Raw genomic sequence first — 21999 nt, 5'->3', positions numbered from 1 at the left:
AACGTATCCTTAAAACGTGTGAAATGGCCGGGACTGCATAATGAGTACTTTTACTTTTGTACCAATACTTTTGTACTTTTACTCGAGTATTATTTTTATTACAGGACTTTTACTTGTTAGAGTATTTCTACATTGCAGTATTGATACTTTTACTTTAATTTTTTTTTTAAAGTACTTTTTCCACCACTGCTTCTTCTTGGCTTTTGGAAGGCAGAGCTTTTTGGCAAATGTAGGTATCCCAATACTACATATCCCAGGGAGCATAGCGGCTACCCGCACCGTATCCAGGAAGTCCTCTGCCGTCGTCAAGCAAACTTTTGCCTCTGTTTTGCTCCTATGGTTTGTTTATAGTGCATTTCGCCCGGACATGTTGGCTATTGCTCAGGATTTGACCACAATTTGCTGGACTGAGTGAAATATTGTGACGGTAAGGCAAATTATATTTTAAGATTATTGTTAAAAGTAGCCAAATTCGGCTTAATGATCACATAACTTTCATTTATCATTTGTTTAATATTAATACAGCAGTCACAACTTTTAAACTGATTTTAACTGACTACTGTGGTGGTGAAATAACTAGAAGTGAATATAATTAGCTAGCTAATGTGCTGCCACATATTTTTACTATATTTTAAACCTGAGTTTGTGGTCAAAGATATCATAAACCTAAATTATGAAATAAATGTAAATATGAAATAATTATCTATAAAAATGGTGCCCACTCTTCCGGGGTTCCCTTTTTTCCTAGTACATTGCTAAACAGCCAAGAGAACTAGTTGCTATAAAAAATACTTTGTCATCCATTCCAGGTACCTGTGAGACATGAGGGGCTCTCATGAGTCCATGCCTCAAGCACGACCTGGCACAGCTCGTGTGCTGGTGACTGAGTTAAGTGGATCAGGCCAGATGAATCCTTCACCTGCTGGATATGAGGACTCATATGAGGAAACAACAGTGGAGCTGTACTTGTCTCCAGCAAAGCTGGTGAGGACTTGGAGATAGATAGACATGCAATCAGTGTTCACCCAGTCCCCAGCCTACAATAGCCTATCAGTGGTTCTCAGCCTTTTCAGGCTATCCTTACCCCCCAAAATAATAATATTTGAACTGGAAACCCACTACCTTGACAAGCACTTGGAATTGTAGGAGTTGAGAGTGAGGCATTACATTTTGTTTGACTCACTCAGGTCCACAGATAAATATTGTGAAAATAGTCGATCTACAAGCTCACAACACCTCGCACAACGCTTGCTGAGTGGTGAAGTAGTGTGAAACGACTGTGTTGCACTCCATTTTTTTTTTTAGAGCTATTGCCACATTACTGTTTCGATATTCCACAAAGTAGTTACCTCATCCATGGCCAAACTTCTTTATGAAAATAAAGGGAGGGTACTGTACTGTAGGTTGTCAAGCCAACTACCCTTTTCTACCCTAATAGTCATAAAATAATCTCACTGTCTGGAATCTCGATTGTATAGGATTTCCTGTGAGATGGGTGTCAGACAGCCAGGGAAAAGGAGAAACAGCAAGTTGAACAGAGTGAGATCTTGTCATTAAGATGTGTGATTAGCCTTTGGTGTGTTTGGTGCACCATTATTCTGAGCCAAAAGGCATGCATTACAAAACACTCCCCTCAATAATCATCTGTTGTGTTAAATTTGGGCAGGTGGCCAGGCAGTACAGTACAGGATGTGTCGGTTTTTCAGGTGAACTACATTACATTTTGGAATAGAAAAGTAGTTGTGCAAACTGGGTGTTGTTTTAAGGTAGAGATAGACAGACAGATCTTTTTACCTAAACTCAATATTAAGCACTGAGATCTTGCATTAATAAAAAAAAGTTCGAAATCTTTGAAATCACCAAACCTGCCTACCGATGATGTCAGTGGTAGTAGACAGGTTTCTAAACTATCCACAGCCCTCCTCTAAGGCACAGAGCAAGTAGACAGATAAATGTTGCCTTCTTATAATGAGCATTAGTGAGGACCTATTATATGAAGATAGCATAGTTTGAAAATAGGTGAAGTGGTCCTTACGTAAGGCCAGAAGACAATATGCCAAACTCCCATGACTAACAACCTAAGATCATTTTTGAATCATTGTGTATAGAGCTCTTTTTTGTCCTTCCCAGAAATCCTTCTGTGGAACTCAGGACCTTTCCCAGGTGACCTCATTAGAGATCAGTGTGGACACTCGGGAAAAGACATTGGATAACTTTGGTAAGGACCCAACAGAAAGTCACAATTCAAGGCTTCCAGAAATGGAAACTATGATGTATGATGTAATGTTAGAGAATAACCTGTAAGCTGATGCACATTTCAACAGAGCTGCATTGTTTATGTTGTTAAAGCTTTTTTTTGTTTTCAACTAATGTGATGAAAAAAGTGTGAACCCATGTCATTACGCTTTGGTAGGTGAAATGTTGTTGAGATGGTGATAGATGCCGATGTTTGATGAATAGCCATGCAGAAACTCAGAACTAGATATGAGGGTAGTATAGATGAATTAATTAATTATTTACAATGAATTAATGTGACACACACACACACACACACACACACACACACACACACACACACTCACACACTCACACACACTCACACTCACACACCAGGTTCATTCCCCCACCCAACTTAACTCCGCTCAAATGTATTTGTATCACCCACAATCACTTAGTTAGTCTTAAAGGACTTTACAGGCCCACATATAACAAAGGAAACAAACAACACCCCCTGTCCTTAGACTCACAACTGTTCAAGGAAAAACTCCAAGAAAAAAGCCATGACAGGAAATTACAAGAAAGAAACATCGGGAACGTTCCAAGTGGGCAATATCCAAATGCAAAACAAACAAAAGAACAAAACAATTAAATGTCCGTGCTGTACCATGACAGATGTTGCTATTGCACACCACTTCATATCCTGCATCCCCGCTTGCTGAGTGAGTTGATAATCGCGGGGAACCTGTCCATTATGCCCAACTTCGTCCCAGGAAAATCCTAGATTGCGTAAAGTGTGGGCATGATGGAAGGTTGTCTGTACAGGAGTGACTCACGCCACCAGCAGTCTGAATGGAGTTTAAAATGTTGTTGAGGCGCGGCTGGAAGTGAGCCAAGCAGTTTAAGGCCCAATTGAATCAAGTCGTCACCCCACTGTGACGTGAGAGAAGGAAATGTTTTCTTTTATCTCGTCATCTCGCAGGTGTCTACTTGCCTGAGCTAGTGGAACTCAAACTGAACAACAGTGTGATCACGTCAATAAGGTAAGTGGAAAGTCACACCCCCTAACAGTCATTGTCTTGTGTTCATTTTCAGTGTTGTGTTTCCTCTAATAGCGTCGCTCTCCCTTTCGGTTTTCCGTTCCCATAGTAGTTTGAAGGAGTAACACAAAAACCAAGCTGAGTGTAATGGTCAGAAAAACAAAAATATATTATATATTATATTATTATATATTTATTATATTATATAGGTATAACTAATTGATACCACTTAAAAGAGTCCAGTTAAAGAACATGGAGCCAGATGACCCAGTTTGTATTCACAATCTGCTACAAGAAGTCAAACTACCTTAAGAGAGCTTTAATTAGAACCAGAGCAGAGATGTCCCTGTGGGGATACCTGTCACTCTCCACATCAGCCCTGCCTTTTAGTGGAAGGCTTGGAATCTATTTAAATGCTTTGGCTTTGAAGGCATGCTTCTTAAAGGCTCATGGGTCTTTGTGTCTGATCTAAGAGTACAGTGTGGTTACAGTGCAGGTGTTGGGCTCTGCTCTGCTTCCACCCAAGCTAACGGTAGTCCTAGTCCAGGAGGGACTTGTAACAGTCAGGATGCTTCTGTAGGGGACAAGCATGCAGCAGCTTGTAAATCAGAGAGGACGACGTGCTTCAACGAATCGGGTATGCTCCATTGTCCTGGATGAATCTATAGTTGCATCTTGCATATGCATTCACCTGCCACTAACACATAGGATACAAAGCCGATTATGTGTGTATTTTGGCTGGTTCTAAGAAAAGTAAACCAATACGCACCATTCTCTCTTGGATTGTCCTATCAGTTTTTTGATTGCAGCCACAGCTGTGTCATTGATATCGGATGGAAGGAATGCAATAAACATCCAGGAGGACAGAGCGAGACACGCGCACACACACTCACACACACACACACACACACACACACACACACACACACACACACACACACACACACACACACACACACACACACACACACACACACACACACACACACACACACACAGTCTCAATAGTGCTCCTTGTGTCAGCACAGGTGGAGACAGCATACAGAGAGAGAGTGCAGGAAGATAGGGAGCTGAATCCACCCATGAGAGGACCAGCGAAGAGCTGACCGGATGTGCACAGCCTCTGATAGCATTTCCTGCTCTGGGCTGGGGGACTGTAGCTGACAGAGCATTGTGGAGTTCTAGATACAGTGACTGACATTCTGTTGGACGTTGGAGAGCAGGGGTTATGCAGGGGAGAGGCCCGTTTAGAGGGGGAGAGAAATTAGTCCCTTGCCATAATAGTTGAGGGACTAAATAGCCTCCTCATCATACGCGATGTTGTTCTTTATTCTTCTCAGGGACCTGGGAACCACCCTCTCCCACCTGCAGATACTGTGGATGTCTAGGTGCTGCCTGCGAGACCTAGAAGGCCTCATCTGTTTTTCCTCTGTCGAGGTAGAGTTTAAAGGTTGTAAATGTCTCAGTATAGTATCAATGTTGACAGCCCTCCATTTTTATAGTCACTCTCTCTTTGTATCCCCTAAAAAGCACTTGCCTGCCTCCCTATTTGACTATATCCTTTTCTGTCTCTCCTTGCTTGTCTGTCTATCTGCATTTCTCCCTGTCTGTCTCTTTACTTGTCTGTCTTCTCTTACTTTAATGTTGAGTACATAACGTAATAGCTAAGATTACATTTGACAGCTGCATGGAGTGGGAATTCCTGTAAGTGAAATCTCCTTTGGAAATGGCTGATGACTCCATGTGTATCAGAGGGGACGTGGTTCTGTACACCCTCCCCAAGACCAACATGCATAGGGTTGGTAGTGACAGTGACAATACACATGACAAGGGGGATTGCAATGACAAAAGAATTGGGGGGGGAAACTAAAAACAACAACAAACTAAAAGAAAGTGGTGCCATTTTTATCATGATGACCAATCCGCATGATGGAAGCAATTAGGATACTAAGGACCAGGTTGACAAAACAGGTTGACAAAACAGACGTAACCAAAGTTTAAGCGCAAGTCAGTCCAGGGAGCCCCGATGGCTCAAACATGCGTTAACAACAAGACTGCAATGTCCTCAGTTTGGGACTTGTGTGTGTGTTGCATGCCATTCCACTTCTATGCCCGCACTTTCCTTATCTTCACTGTCGTCCAATGGCAACAGAGGCCATCTTAACCTGGCTGTATCTCGTTGTGTCAGGAGCTGTACGTGGCCTACAACAGCGTGTCGGACCTGAGTCCAGTCAGCGCGCTAGAGAATCTGCTGGTGTTGGATCTGGAGGGTAATGACGTGAACGACCTGGTCCAAGTTCAGTACCTGGGACTGTGCAGTCGACTGAATACACTCACCCTGCGGGGCAACCCTGTGTGTCTCTGCCCACACCCCGCTGCCATCGAGGTAGGATTATGTTTCACTGTTAACTTGTATAAAGCTATCAATAGGAGATGTCTAATAAACAAGGAACACAGCAGAATCCCTGGTGAAAAGGTTTGGGCTGTGGCAGATGTTACAGTGTTGCAAACCTGTGGTTGTGGGTTGTTGTTCTTGTTGATATTGTGATGTGGGCGTGAAATTACTTTGAAATATCTTTGTATGATGCCGTGCTTCCTACCTCCCTCAAGGGTTTTGCACATACAGTAATGTTAGAATGCAAATGCCATTTTTGGAGACATGAAAAGTGTTTGTGTGATCTTATTACTTGGTAAAGGGGTCTTTAACCCACAGCCAGCTGGTGTGGCAATTGATTGATATACACTCATTTGATGTTAATGTGCTGTACACAAGATTGCTCATGATTATAGAATTTAGTTGGAGATATTGGGAACTTGGGAAGGCTAGCTCTCTACTTCCTATCATTCTAGACTCAGTATACTGTGGGTTTTTGGGCCAGTGTGAATGTGTTTATTTACACCCAGCAGCAGAGCATTAATTAGGAAACTAGGGCAATGAGGGGAGAGGCTGATCTGAATATGCATTAGGCAAGTTCTTTGTAGTGACTGAAGGGTCCGTGGATTTGCTTTCTTGCCAAACTATCATTCCTCTTACCCCCCCCCCCTCTCTCTCTCTCTCTCTCTCTCTCTCTCTCTCTCTCTCTCTCTCTCTCTCTCTCTCTCACACACAAACATCCATTTACTTCCTCATCCACCCCTATTTTCTCCTTCGTTTCCTCTTCTAAGTCTTTGCTCTTTCTCTCATTCACTCCATCTGTGTGGTGTGGTGTTGAGTTGAGTGGGAGTGCCCTGCTCTAATTTGATCTCTCTGTAACACAGTGCTTTTACTGGGCTCACTCTGCTCTCGCTCTGTCCTAATAAAAGACCAGACCTCATTGCAAACTATGTCTTATGGACAATATTACTGTAGTTCTCTGTTATCAACCCACATTTCTTGTCTCCATGTTTTGAAATAATAAAGTTTCACATGGATTTGTTTTATGAAGCCATTGCCGCTCCAGAGGGCATATAGCATAAGATAAACCTTATTGATCTCAGTGGGGAAATTCAGGTGTCGTAGCAGCAACAACATAAGGATAGGTGCAGGACATGTAAGAGAGAGATATAAGACTTGAGTCTAACACTAGACATCTACACGAGGTCTCAATGAGTTAACATACGTTGTATGCTATCTTTGACCAATAAATGGAAGTATAAATGTTCAGTATCACCATTAAATAACCACACAGTGGCAGTGGCACACCTCAGCCTACATGAGAAGTCAGTCACACATAATGTTAGAATGTAGACTATTCACCACTCTAGCTAACCAGAAATTAGCCACCTTAAATCCATTCCTGAAGTGACTCATCATATTTTTAACAATGTTGTAGTGCTAATTTTAGAAGTGGAGGAGCACACCTCAGCCCAGTTTCTTCTTTCATAACCATTAAGGAAATTTGCTTTCAAAGCTGCCCGAGATTCCTGGTTTAGAATCTAGGGCTAGTACACGTTATTATTCCCACAGGGAAAATGTGAGAGTGCCGACCAATATACTGTACAAGTCCATTTTATGTCCTGCAGGGGGGATGATGACCCTCCACAGACAACCACAAGGATCATTTCATTTTTCTTTTTCAAATAAGCAACTGAATTAAAAACCCAAATCCTATTTTTAGAAGTGAGGAAGCGCCGCTCCCTTGCTCTCTGTGCCTCAGGGCCAGGGGCATGGATGTGGGTATTCAACCAGTGTTGGCCACATGAGCACGCACGCACGCACGCACGCACGCACGCACGCACGCACGCACGCACGCACGCACGCACGCACGCACACACGCACGCACACACACACACACACTGGTGGAAGAAGTACTCACATTCTGTACTTAATTAAAAGTATTAATACCACAATGTAGTAATACTTACTACACAAGTAAAAGTCCGGTAAAAGTCCGGTATTCAAAATGCACTTCAGTAAATGTACAAAAGTATTGGCGTCGCGTTGTGAGCTTGTAGATCGGCTATTATCAAATAGCCAAAGTAATGTATGTTTTGTAATAATAATCAAAATCTATAAAGTAACTAGTACCTAAAGTTTTCAAATAATTGTAGTGGAGTAAATTAAGTACAGTATTTGCCTCTGAGGTGTAGTGAAGTAGAAGTAAAAGTAAGGACAATTGGAAATACTCTAATACATTAAAGTAAAAATACCTCAACATTTTACTTAAGTACAGTACTTAAGTACAGGACTTAAGTACAGGGTAAATGTACTTACTTACTTTCCACCACTGCACACACACACACACAGGAAAATTAGAATATGAAGATTCACTTTGAAAATAGCTGATCTACAAGCTCACAACGTGTCTTGTAAAAATATGAAGAATGTGTGAATATTTTGAAACATTTAACTCAACATAAATCTTGTATGGGGGTCCTGGCACAAAATATTTTCAGATGGGAGTTTGACAAACTCTGATTTACCTTAGGAAGCAATCTCAAATAAGCAACAAGCCCAAAAGTCCATCTGAGGGGAGACACATCGGACCTGGGGCATCAGTTTAAGTTGAGAAGTTACAATTATGAAAAGTCACTGTCATGACTGCTCCTTCAGATCAGAAACCCACTGCTCATTAGTTTAGTTTGGTGTAGTTTATTTGAAAACGAGTTATTATCACCATTTGAGGATGAGACACAATAAAGTCCAGGACTTACAGTATTTCCATTGAGGTCCTACAAAAAATAAATATTGAAATAAGCATGTCAGATCACAGATCAGTCATGTACAAGAAATAATTTTAAATTAAAACATTTTCATGACGTGAACAATACACTTAACATAAAAAGAACAAACAGCCCTTTCTAACCTGAATTAAATTAAAAGTCCTTAGAAGTCATTACAATATGTTGGCACATTAAATGGACATTTACCACTGAAGCACTTAATCACTAAAGGATTTCAGAATTATTAAAAGAATAGCCGATCTACAAGCTCATAATGCATCGTAGCGTGATACATTGTGAGATATTCTATTTTAGAACAATTTCAGACATTTTAATAATTCTTAAAAATTAGGATGCCAGGGTTAAAGTGGTTACTATTGCACTGCCCTCAGATAACAAATAAACAAATCAGGGTTCAATTATGGTGTGGCAAAAATAAATAATCTGGAGGGAGATTGGCTACCCAGTGTCTTCTATAATATGTAATTCTGTCTCTACCCTTTGGATACATGAGCATATCTTAAAAATCTAATCATGGATTTCAGGATCCACATGGTCACGGCGTGACTCCAATGTCAATGTGGATCTGGGACTTTACAGTATGTGGCCATCCTGTGACATCAAATCGTCTATGACGTATCTAGTAAGATGACTGACTTTGCCCACTGATTTGGGCAAGGTTTTAGCCGGATCCGAGCCGCATTGACTACCATTAAGTCAAATTTTTCAAAACATAATTATGTGAAAAAGAATTCTCTGAGGTACCAAATCCATGGAGGTATTTCTTGTGTAAAATCAAGAAACAACATGGTCAGTGGAGTACAAATCTCTGCCAGGAGGCACACCTCCAGTAATAATGAAACTGTCTGATGCATGTCAAACTGCATGTCTATCCCTCTCCTCTCTGTCTGTCCCATGCACGTGCACACAGCCACAGGCATGTATGTTACATAGTCAGTGTAACATTTGATGTGACGTGTGGTCAGTTATCTATCTGTAAATTCACAGAATCGGTGTCAAGCCGGCTTATGCCTGGAGGGAAAGTAGTGTTGTAATTGACTAGTAATAGATCCCATGCACCGGAGGACAGCTCGAGCCCAATTGGCTAAATGCACTCCATAGCCTTACAGACATGTTTCCCATAGCCTGGAGGGACAGTGGGTTAAGAATTCACAAAAATGAAAAACATTCAGGGATTTGGTTCCTTGGCCTGCTGGCAGCATGCACAAGTGTTCAGTGTGGTACACACACACAGGCGGACCCCCCCCCCCCCCCCCCAAAGTTCACCTTCTGCAGTCATCTTCCTCCCTTTCTTCTGTTCCATTGGCTCATGAACTTGTTCTCTGCTGTTGTCGTCTATTTATTCATTTTGTGGGCTTGTTCTTTCTGTGGCTGTTGGTAGTCATGGCTTCCAGTTCCCAGATGATATCGTGTGGGAGTCCAGCCTGCTCCAGATCGTACTGAATAACTGCTAGCTTGCATAACATCTTCAGACTAGGACTTAAGTCTAAGATGTACAGGTGATTGGGTAAGTTCCATCCTCCTACGAGGATGATAACATCTTGCACCATGCAACAGCACATCATTGCCATCGATCCACGTGGGCATTTCCCCTTGGGCTCGACCTTCTTCCAGGAGAAGGTCTCTGGGTTGAATTTCCAAAAATCATTGAAGCTCTCATTCAAATTGTCGCCACCAGATATGTACAGCTCTCCATTGTATGCAAATGATGAATGACCTGAGCGTTGTTCTGGAAGGAGCTGTGCAGAAGGCATATCCAGCCAGTAGTTGGTCTCTGTGTCAAACACTCTGAGGTTGTTGTTCCCTTGTCCATCCACTATGCCTCCAAATACAAACATCTTTGTCCCGATGATGGAGACAGAGTGACATTTAGATTCTGATGCCGGAATGCCTCTGGGTGTAATTAAAGACCAGACCATTATGGCCGTGTCCAGCTTGTGGATATCACTGGAGCTGTGATCAGTCCGAAGGTTTTGTCCCCCGTAGATGTACATGACCGTCCCCAAGATACAGGATGAGTGGTGGCACCTTGCCTTTGGAACAGTCCCAGAAACATTGGGCTTAAACCATCTGTGGGTGTTGACAGCGAATGCATAAAGCACGTTGCAATATTCCACGGTGCACCCTCCCCAGATGTAGATGACATCTTCTATCAACCCAGCTGTGTGGCCGCAGCGCATGGAGGGAACCACAGGGGGATGTTCTCCTCCAGCTGTCACCAGGGGCAACCTCTTCCAGCACAAACACACTGTGTTGAAGACATGCACATCAATCTGGCCCATGTTGTAGATGTAGGTCAACCTGCCACTGAACCCTCCAAATGAGTACACCTTGTGCCCCACTGCCACAGCAGCATGGAAGACTCTCCTTGGTCCTTTCAGATGAACCACCCAGTGCAACATTTCACACACCAGTACCAAAGTGGATTTACAATAGATCTCCTGAGTGAAGACTGTGTAAAAGAATGGTACCCTCCAAAGAAATACACCTTGTGCGTCACTGCCACAGCAGCATGGAAGACTGTCTTTGGTCATATTATGCAGGCTACCATTTCTAATTGTAGAGAGGCACAAATGTCACGCAAAGCTTGGCCAATCTGCAAAGCTGATGTGTTGAGTTGGCCATTCAGGAAAGCCGATGCCCTAATATAGCATTTAGCAAGCTTAGTGTAGAAGGTTCTGATGATTTCCTTTCCATTGAGACTTCATTGTCATGAACTGACTTTCATAACCTAATTCCAGTGTGCATGTGCTTGATACTTAATTGTGTTGTTAGACAGGAGTTGCTATGTGTTAACAGGTAACTTAACGATGTAAGGCAGGGTGGCCCGTAAGCTGTGTGATGTTTGATTCTGACCTATCCTTCAATGATCAAGTAACGAGTTATTTATTTTTTACTTATCTTGGCTGCTCTCCACAGGTTGCAATTGAGCTTCAGAAGTGATTTTAGAATTTTACTGATAACTTTTAAAGCCCTGCAAGGATATGCTGGTCCCTTATATGCCTGTGTGTGTGGCCTTAGATAAAATGGGATCTACAGTATGCGACCTGTTATAGCACCAGTATGTGGTCATTTTGAAAGATTTGGGGTGGAGGTTCTTGAAAAAATATTGATTGTATTGTAAGAGTTATAGGCCAAAAGTGGCCTGCCACCATGAGGCCAATAAAAAAAATCATGCAGATCGGTCCAGCAGTGTCCTAACTGTGAATAGACGGACAGGGGCGAAAACATAATCTCGTCTCCCAGTTTTTTTACCTGGTCAAGATAAAAAACGTTCTTTGAAAAGCACTTTTCCATGATACCATCAGAGAGGGTTGCTTGTAAATCCTTTGATGCAATCTTAGAAATCAATTTGATCACGCAGAAATGTCATGTATTATTGCCTCTTGCTGGACTTTAAAAAAGGTCAATGAGGCCGCTCGTTGAACAGAATCAGCTGTGACTAGTCAGTTTCCTTTCTCCCCAAAAGCCACTGAATAGGGTGGAAGAAATGTGAGAAAATCAGTGAGTACTTTTACTAAGTAAAACTTTGAATACAGGACTTTTACTCATAACAGGGTATTTCTACACTGTGGTAATGCTACTTTTATAAAGTGAAAAACCTGAAGCACCACTGCTTAGAGGTAGGAGGCATTTTTGCTGTGAATGGAATGAATCACATGAATTGATGGCGGTATGGTCTTTCTAAGTTGACATTGTGGATAGCCGCCCTTGACACATTCGTTTAGCTCCTCTGTCCCACCTGCAGATAGCTGGCTCGGTGCCGGCTTTGATTGAGCGTAATGGTCCCCTGGGGATGTTGTCATTCTGCAGCCTACTCCTGTATCTTTTGAAATGAGTCAGTATGATGACTTTAGTCACGCTGTCATACCTTGTCACCTTCAACAGGACACACAGGTCCGGTTCCCTTTTCACCCATGAGACAAACAAGGAAACAGGATATGGGTTTCACTATAACATTTTCATAATAGTCTAGAGAATATTTAGATAATAGTATAGCATTAATATATCCTGTAATATTGTCTTATAATTACCTTGATATTAACTAGATAATACGAAGAAACTTTAAACTGGACATCTGTATATATATTACAGCAGTCACAATTTCCATCTTTTGGTCTCCATTTTGGCTTACTCCATTTCTCCATGTGTCCAATCCCTCCTCCCCCCTCTTCCTCCTTCCCTTGATCTCTCTCCTCTCCGTCTGTTTGTCCCTATACCATTCTCTCTCTCAATCTCCTCCATTCCTTCCTTCCGCTCCTCTTTGTCTTCCCTTTCTCCCTTCGTCTCACTCCACCCCTCCCAGACAGAGGAGTACAGCTATCGGGCAGCGGTGAGGGAGCTCGTCCCTCAGCTGCGTTACCTAGACGATGTGCAGGCGGAGGAGGAGGGGCCTGGCTGCAGCAGCACCATGGGAGAAGAGTGGGCCATGCTCCGAGACGCCATCAGAGACTCCACCCAGGCTGTTACTGAAGATGGTGTGTGTGTGTGTGTGTGTGTGTGTGTGTGTGTGTGTGTGTGTGTGTGTGTGTGTGTGTGTGTGTGTGTGTGTGTGTGTGTGTGTGTGTGTGTGTGTGTGCGCGCGCGCGCACGTGCAAGTGTTTTTCTTTATGAAATCAAAGGCTGGACCTGAAACAGTCATATTTCATTTCGTATCTCTAAACTGTGTTCATAATAAAGCGATCCCATCCCACTCTGTTCTTTCGGCAGAGCTGACAGCAGCCAGTACCTGTCCTCCCAACAGACCCAGTTCTGCCAAGCGGCCCAGTTCCAGCCTGTCCTCAGCGGGCTCCAGACCCTCCACAGGGTCCAGGCCGCCATCCATGGATGGCTCCAGATCTGTGTCAGTTGCTGGGTCCAGAGTGCTCTCTCCTCCTGGATCCAGACCTGGCTCTGCAGACTCAGACACAGCTGCAGTGTATTCCAATACCAGTGTCCTCACACATGGTGAGACATTTAGCCTACCCTACACTACACTGCTGTCACTTAATTTGCTACATGCAACAGTAACATTTCTGCTTCCTAAGTTCATCAATGTTACCTATATGATGCAATAGTATATGAATACAACGAATACTGGGCAATAATATATAATAATGTTTTAATAATGTTATCATACCCTCCACAGCAATCGTTTTTTTGTGGCCCTGTTTCATCCTTTTTATGAGCGAGTTCCTTCAGCAGTGAAGTTGCTCGCGGTGACAGCATCCTGTAGCTTAGCTCGCACTGGCTTTGTTTTGATACTGATACATCTAAATTCAATTAATAGGCTTGGATGCCTATGTCCACTACTTTGAATACCAATCCTGGTACCATACCAAAATCTTTGCATGTTCTACAATGCTGTTTGTTTCCACCCAGTTTGAGAACATTCACTGAATTTAGATGTCACCAGATGTATTAGTAGGCGAACATCTCTGATCCTCTGGCTACGCAAGACTAGCACTGCCATTGATTAGTCATCTGCCATATTTTCTCTAGAGCTGTGATGCTAAATGTGCGCTGATTGACCATCTGCTGTATTTCCCCATGGGCTGATACAGCAGCTAACCAATGAAGCTCATCACCCTCTTTGACCTTTTATCACCCTCCCTACCCCCAGGGCAAATAAAGGTTGGGTATGTGATATACAGTGTATACTGTATAGTACCTACATGCTTTGAGAAAGCCTACCTGTATATATCACACAACAGTGCCTCCCAGAGGACTTTCCGACAGTGGTTTCTTGTGCTCAAGTCCGTTCTCTGTTGTTTTTTGAAGGGGTTGGAAAGATCCTGTTCTGTGGTAACCCTGTCCAGGCTCTGCGAGCAAGGAGAGAGCAACTGAGGGTACGTGACACGCTTGTGTTAGAATACACAACAACATCCCCACCAAGTTTTCCTCGAAGGATCCGAATCCGCAATCTGTCGTCAGTTAATCGTTTTCAATCTGTCATTTCCGCACGCTCCAGCCCCTGAAGTGCAGCATTTAGTTTAACATGAAAGGGACATGGAACTGGAGTGAATGGGAGTATTTATGGGCCGTGACAGGTCATTATGGCCGGCTGGCACAGTGTGCACGTCCCCTCTAACGTCATGTCAGAATAAACAGAAGGAGGTAATTATCGATGGGAATGGGGGTGGAGGTGCAGCGGTGACAGATGGCGCTCTCAGTCGTGACACCATGCTGCAGTATCTGTCATACTGGCATAAGCACACAGCTGCTGTCATTCTCTCACTTTCTCTTATCTTGATTCATCTGCCCTTGCCCTTGCCTTTTCTTCTTGCTTCTCTCTCTTTCCACTAGAGCACAGCAGTTAATCGGACTAATCAATTGAATTGATCATAAAGAATCATCCTTTTTTTTGGAGAATCGATTTGGGGATTTGTTTAAGTGGTCTTTACTAAATAATTACAAAATAAATTCAGTAGTGTAAATGGACTTTGAATCAAACATGTCAAACAAAATAGCGAGAATAGCCGATCTACAAGCTCACAACACGTCAATCGGCTATATTCACTATTTTTGCGTGACACTGTTGTATGATGAAGTATAAAATAGGCCTTAGGATTTGTTCAATCGGAACTTTTTTGTGTTGATTCATTAATCTGAAAAAAACCCCACAAAAAACGATCTTCTCGATTATTTGATTAATCTCAAAAGTAATCTAATAATTTATTATTGCCTTCAGACATGTTCCCTTCTCTCCGCTCTGTAGACGGCACCCACCACATCAACGTGCACCTCACGTGACCTGCCTATCCACGTGCCAGAACACACGTATGATCTGGAGGAGCCCGACGTGGGGGAGCGCAGCAGTGTGTTCGCTGAACTCAGAGCCTGGAGGGAGCAGCACGCCAAGTACTGACCACTCACTGACCCCCATTCACCCATTTAGCTACCATGCCTACTTCCGGAGTCACAATAGACTTTCATCCTTCCAGAGAAGGATTGTGCCCCTTTCTTGTGCTTAGAACCCATCACAGATCGTACTCTGAGCTGTTGTTAGGCATCCGATAGAGCCCTTATAATTAACCACTTAAACCCTCTATACTTGTTAATCTAGACCAGAGTTGGCTCTGTACATGGACCACTCTTTTCCTCTCTCGACACCACAGCTTTTGTTTTCTTTTGTTTGATTACTACAACATCTCTTTGCTGAAAATAGATGAACTACAAGCTCACAATACGCCATGCTGTGACACTTTGTGACTCGTTGTGAGCTTGTAGATCTGCTATTTCTGAGTCCCCCCCAGAATAGGGATGCTTCTGTCCCAGTCCCATACAGGATGCAGTTTTCAGCTTTATGATTTGTTTTTAAAGCATAAAACCCCCCTAAAATGATCATATTTGAACTGGGGACCCCCCCCCCCCCCCCACCCTGACAAGCACTTGGAATTGTAGGAGTTGAGGCATTACATTTTGTTTGACTCTGATCCACAGATAAATATTGTGAAAATAGCCGATCTACAAGTTGCGAGGCGTTGTGAGCTTGTAGATTGGCTATTTTCACTATATTTGCCTCTTTCTTATATTGTTTGACAATTTAGCCAATGTTTGACCAGTTTGTCTTTTGATGCAGTAAATGGTCTTTTTTCTTTCTTTTTTTCCCTCGTTCTTTTCTTTAAGTATTAAAAAGTTCTTAAAAGTCCTTAAATTGTCACTTCACTGTCATCTGGGGACCCCCCCACCAAAATCATCTGGGGACCCCCTTGGATTCCTGACCCACAGGTTGAGAACCACTGCTCTAGGACAGTGAGGCTTCATCATCCCAGTTAAAGCTAGAGGGCGACAGTCTGTGTGTTCCAGAGTGTTCCTGCTATAGCTGCCTTTAAGTCTCGCTTAAAAACCCATCTCTACTCAATACCCTTCAAGGCCACTTGGCTTTTATCGTTTTCTCCAACTTCTACCCATTACGTTAAATCTTTTACGGCGTGGCTCTGTAGGTGGTCAGCTGAACAGTGCTGACCACACACACACTGACAGAATGTGTGTGTGTGTGTGTGTGTGTGTGTGTGTGTGTGTGTGTGTGTGTGTGTGTGTGTGTGTGTGTGTGTGTGTGTGTGTGTGTGTGTGTGTGTGTGTGTGTGTGTGTGTGTGTGTGTGTGTGTGTGTGTGTGTGTGTGTGTGTGTGTGCGTAATCTCGCACACCGCTGCGCCAATCAGCACCAAATGTCTTGTGCACACTGCCAGTAGGCCACGGAAGTACATCCACACATTTATTCACATTATGTTTTATATTTATTTTCAATCAATCAAGTTAATGGTGATCTGATCGGGCTGAGACCTTGCCCAAATGTGGAGTCATACGTCATAGATCTTCATAGATGACTGACCACATGAAGTCAGAGATCCACATGATGGGAGTCACCCATCATGTGAATCAGTATCCACACCCCACCCATCTTCTCCTATTTGTCTTTCTTTGCAATTGTGTAGCACAATGACAATACAATACCATAAAGAAACAACATTTTAAAATATTTATTAAAGTTGTAAAGCACTTTGGACAGCTTCATGTGGTTTTAAATGACTTGACTAGCTGTCAAGTCATTTTGTGTGTGTGTGTGTGTGTGTGTGTGTGTGTGTGTGTGTGTGTGTGTGTGTGTGTGTGTGTGTGTGTGTGTGTGTGGGGGGGGGGGGTGTATACATGTATACAGTATGTGTATATATATATATATATATATATATATATATATATATATACACACACACAGTGTAAGTGTATATGTATATGTAGAAGTGAAACAACTCTTCACCTTTTTTTTTCCTCTTTTATTATTTGTGTTTCAGACGCCTACTGGACATAAAAAGGGAAAGATTACCACAAATACTGACTATTAAGCATGGTGATGAAGAGGAGGAGGAATATGGCAACGAAGAGGAGGACCTCTGTGTGACGAAGAGTGATGTCAGTGATGAAGATGATGATGACAAGGAAGAGGTAGAGGAGAGGAAAGCCTGTGAAGCTGACACTGCATCTCCTGATTCCTGTTTCCAGTCTATTTCCCCAGGTGAATAGTCGCTGAGAGCTCTTCCTCTCACTAAAAACTGAGAAACCACATATATTTGACGTTAACATGTCTGCAGCAATGCTGACATCTGAACCTTACTTAACCACTTAAACGATATACTTCATTGTCAAATAACAAAAATAGCCAATTTACACTTTCACAATACATCGCATCACAATGCATTGTGAATTTGTAGATCAGCTATTTTCACCAAATGCCGAATGTTGGCCTATTTTTGCAGAATCTTTGCCAATTATGACATGTCCAGAATAGGGATGCTAGGATTCACGTGGTTGAGAGTTATTATGGTGTCTAAAGTGAAGACGATATATCTCTGATAAGAGAATGCAGAAGCTCCACACAACCTTTCTAACTTTTCCACAGTTAATTGTAGTGTTATAACCAATCAATGGGCGATCTACAGTAATGTTGACATTTTGGTTTTCAGACCTGTCCCACAGAGAAGCGTTATCCCCTGAGTTAGCTCGACTGTCCCTGTCTCCAGACACCAGCCTGTCCCCTTCTCCACCAACGAGTGCTGCAGGAACCGCTGGAAACCGGAGGCCATCTGGGCTAAGAACACGCAGACTCAAGCTCAGCCTGGGCAGTGGAATGTCCAAGGCCAGCCCGGGAGAGCAGCAAACCACACAAACCACCGTCTCCGAACTGGGATCTCAGAGGGTCAAAGAGGTGGTTATACTTAAAGTGCCTGTTTTTAGTTTGGTGTGGATAAATAAAACCTATAGTAGCACTATATCATGTGCAAGTATCCTGTTTTGATTTCTGAAGTTGCAGTTGCACTGTCAATACTAGCATCAATTGAGAGAGCATACTTCTGTGTATAAACTAATGCCCCTCTATGGTCCTTGACGACACAGATACCCCATCGGCCAACCACCCTGAAAGATGGAGGCCTCCGAGATCCATGGTATGGAGTTATGAAGTTTATCTGACCAAGTCGACACATAATCTTGCAGGCATATTAGATCTTGAACCTATTCATATATTTGTAGGGTACAGCTACAGATACTTAGTATCTTGCAGGTTTTGCTGGTTGAATTCCTGTGGATTGATTTAATTCAGTTTCAGCTAATGTTAATTGATTAATTCTTATGTATTAACACATTATATTTTGAGGTAGATGTGTAACTATGAATGTACTTAAACAAATTTTCTTTCTTTCAGTACGGGGATGGGGATGTGTGTATCAGCGATGCAGTCTACGAGCCAACATCAACCCACCAGACCACTGGATAGACCACCTATTATGCGTCCTCATACAGCCAGGGCAGTGCTACAGAAACAGCCTCACACCCTCCAGCCCAGCAGGGGGAGCTCACACCTGGACTGAAATCAGAACATGAATACCCTGGTGGGAGGAACGGGTAGGACATCTGGCTGAACATTGATCAACGTGACAAGCTTTAGAGAGTGTGACTATTGCCTCAAAACTTTGCAAGAGGAGTGCTCTGCTTGGAGATCTGAGGTAATTTCCTGGGATTTCCCATGATAACAGTCAGTTATGTTTCCTTCACTGTGAAAAAACACCATAGACAGATGTTAAGCAGGGTGAGGCCTCTGTTTCAGCAGAGCTGTCACTGAGATCCCATAAGATCAGCGCCTTTGAGACTGAACTGACTAAAATGAACTATTTTTGTACCATTTCTTTGGGTTATTATAATTACAGTTGCATAAAATTTCCCGAAGAGTTCTAGACTTTTGTTTTTGTTTAGCTGTGTGATATTTAAAGGTGTGTAATTGATACCACACATGGGTCCCTCAGGGTTAAATTCTGCATTAATGTAACTTCTTTTAAACTCTACCTCAGAGGTCTGAATAATAATAATAATACAGCACAGTTACTGTGATCCACCTCCCTCAATAGTCAATAGTAAACTACAAGTATTAAATGTAAAACACCAAGGGATATTTTGTGCAGTGACTAAATGTTTGTCCTTTTACCATGTCTACAGGGTTCTGAATGAATGTTGATTAGGGATGGACCGATAATTATAACCATTAATGAGTAGTACTCATTAATGGTTATAATTATCGCTTGGGACATAATTGGGACATAACTAACAGCTTGGGACAGCTCAACAATGAAGTTTGGTGATTTCTGTCCATGTGAGAAGGGCCTAAACATTAAAGATACACAATGTAACCTTTTTTGTAAATACATTTTTATTTTGACCAAACTTCTGTATAATACAGTATGTTAATACAATATAACTAACAACTGCAGTGGTTGTATTTGGTCTCCCAGCTCTTATATTGAGACATTTAGATCCTGTGGTCTTGTAAGACCACTAACGGTTGACAAGTGGTACTGCCTGAAGGTCAAAATTAAATATCTCCCCTGAGCAAGCAGGCGTGCTCAAGCGAAATATGTCAGCATTTGCACAGGGTACCTGGGTTCGAATCCCCAGTAGGACATAAAAGTGCAGCTTTAATACAGTGGGAACACATTAACACAACCTAAACATTAACACAGTGTGAATAACCCAACCTAAATGTGAACATTCAAACATCAGTATTGGTTTGATTGCAAAACAAAACAAAACAAATGTGTCACAGAAATTAAATAAATCTGGATAATCTGTGGAGATTGGACTATGATCAACCATATAGCTATGTGTAATACTGTCATCAAGTCACTAGAGGGCACTGTATGTAAAACATCCAATTTATAATCTATGCCTCCGCTCCAACCTTCTTGAGTGAACACTCCCCTTCAGCTCACCACCTTGAAACTCGAGATTCATGTTCTGCATTCCTTTCCCTGTATGAGGCCAGATCAAGGGTGACCTTTAACATCATAAGTCACAGTATGTGTACTTAAAGTATGTAAGAGTTTCTCCTGGTACAATAGGCAACTATTTGTTTTGTGACATATCAACTAATATACTACAACAGTTGTACAAGTGCAAACATATTTAGAGTTGAGCAGAGTGTTTGGCGAGTTGAGTTAATGGGTCTCATTTGTATATACTGTGTGTGTGTGTGTGTGTGTGTGTGTGTGTGTGTGTGTGTGTGTGTGTGTGTGTGTGTGTGTGTGTGTGTGTGTGTGTGTGTGTGTGTGTGTGTGTGTGGGGGGGGGGGGTATATATATATATATATATATATATATATATATATATATATATATATATATATGTATATCAGTGTAAGTGTATATGTATATGTGTATGTATGTCTGTGAATTATGCTCTATGGAACACAGAGAAATACACAGAGACATATTGAAACTACAGTTTGAGGCTCTGAGGCTTCTGAGGCTTAAAGGTTGGGACGAGACACAGACCACATCTGATCCCTAATCTGTTCCAGAGGGCACAGGTATGAGAGTTGTAGCACTTTTGTTTTGTCATTCGGCTGTTCGCGTGGCATTCCAGGTGAACCGCCTCAACCACCATGCTGATAACTTGAACATGCCCAGTCTTGTGTTTGGATACCTGGGGTTGTCACAGACAGACAGACAGAAAGACACACACACACACACACACACACACACACACACACACACACACACACACACACACACACACACACACACACACACACACACACACTCACACACTCACATGCACACACATGCACACACATGCACACACATGCGCACACACACATGCACGCGTGCACAATTACCTTTCCATATCTGTCAGTTATGTCTCTCTGTTGATTCCGGCAACAGGATACAAATAAAAGCACAGAATAACAGAGGACCGGTTGTCATCATAACCGCAAAGAACACTTAGGGTGTAGGGTTTAAGGATACACACAGCACACGGGTGGGTGTATGTTTCAACTTGCATGCTCGTGTGTCCATAGAAACCCAGAGCTTCAACCACAAGATGGCTATTATGTAACGATGAAGATGGTGTTTTTCTTCTCTTTTTTTTTGCTTGAATAAGCTAATGAGTGTCGGTCCATCTCTCGTCTTCAGCTCCACTGCTCTCCCGCACACACCTGTTCTCTGCCAATCGTCTGCTGCTCGGCAATCTTCTCACACCATACGGCTGGCTGATCTGTGGGATTGCTTGGAACTCACTCCCTGTTGGGTGTTTTGTTTTGAACCAAATGCCTGCTTACTGGTGCTGATACGTCTTCTCATCACACAGTTGAGGGAAAGGGGAATGAGAGAGGAGAAACATTTATGGTGGGAGAATGACTGCAAGTCTTCCTGTCCACTCTTGTTAGGGGAATATTCTCACAGCTGGTTGAGACTGAGAGGCACCTAATCTGGTTTGTGAGAAGCTCTGTTTCACTCCCCAGTTATTACTAAATTATGTGAGAAACCAGGTGGGTCTGGTATTAGCGGGTAAACAGAATGTTTTGTTGTTTATGTACTGAAGACTTTGATAACTCTGTGGGTTGGAACCTTTATTTGTGCTTTGATTAGTAGCCAATACGTCTGCATATTGGGACAAGGTTTGAACTGTAATTACTGTATGTGTCAAGTCTAATGAAGCGGTTATTCGATAAAACCTCTGTTTTTACAAATTATTGAAGGGTTGAATAAATATGTGTGTTTTTATACAGCATGGAACAGTTGAAGAGGAAACATTTTAGATAAGCAGAAGGCC

The 21999-nt window shown here is 42.5% G+C and overlaps 2 protein-coding genes across 2 annotated transcripts in view; one reads left to right on the top strand and one right to left on the bottom strand.

Annotated features, from left to right (window-relative positions):
- The window catches only part of LOC311046555 (GTPase HRas), a 37098-nt gene extending 24625 nt beyond the window's left edge, over positions 1-12473 (bottom strand). The window contains exon 1 of the mRNA XM_084058940.1: positions 12455-12473. The gene's annotated coding sequence lies outside the window, so the exon portion shown is untranslated. The remainder of the gene's footprint in view (positions 1-12454) is intronic.
- Positions 823-18953, top strand: lrrc56 (leucine rich repeat containing 56; the record flags this gene model as incomplete). The annotated part of the gene is made up of 13 exons (XM_084059553.1): positions 823-984; positions 2131-2218; positions 3200-3260; positions 4598-4694; positions 5446-5643; positions 12727-12898; positions 13131-13367; positions 14181-14248; positions 15118-15260; positions 17193-17413; positions 17862-18103; positions 18292-18341; positions 18599-18953. The coding sequence occupies 13 exons, from the start codon at positions 823-825 to the stop codon at positions 18762-18764; spliced, it is 1905 nt and encodes a 634-aa protein (XP_083915679.1). The 3' UTR covers positions 18765-18953.
- Positions 18954-21999: the final 3046 nt, after the last annotated feature.

Source organism: Gymnoscopelus microlampas (genome assembly GCF_963454915.1).
Source record: "Gymnoscopelus microlampas genome assembly, chromosome: 6".
Classification (NCBI taxonomy): Eukaryota; Metazoa; Chordata; class Actinopteri; order Myctophiformes; family Myctophidae; genus Gymnoscopelus; species Gymnoscopelus microlampas.
The sequence above is the reverse complement of the archived record's forward strand: the minus strand, read 5'-3'. Positions and strand labels throughout refer to the sequence as shown.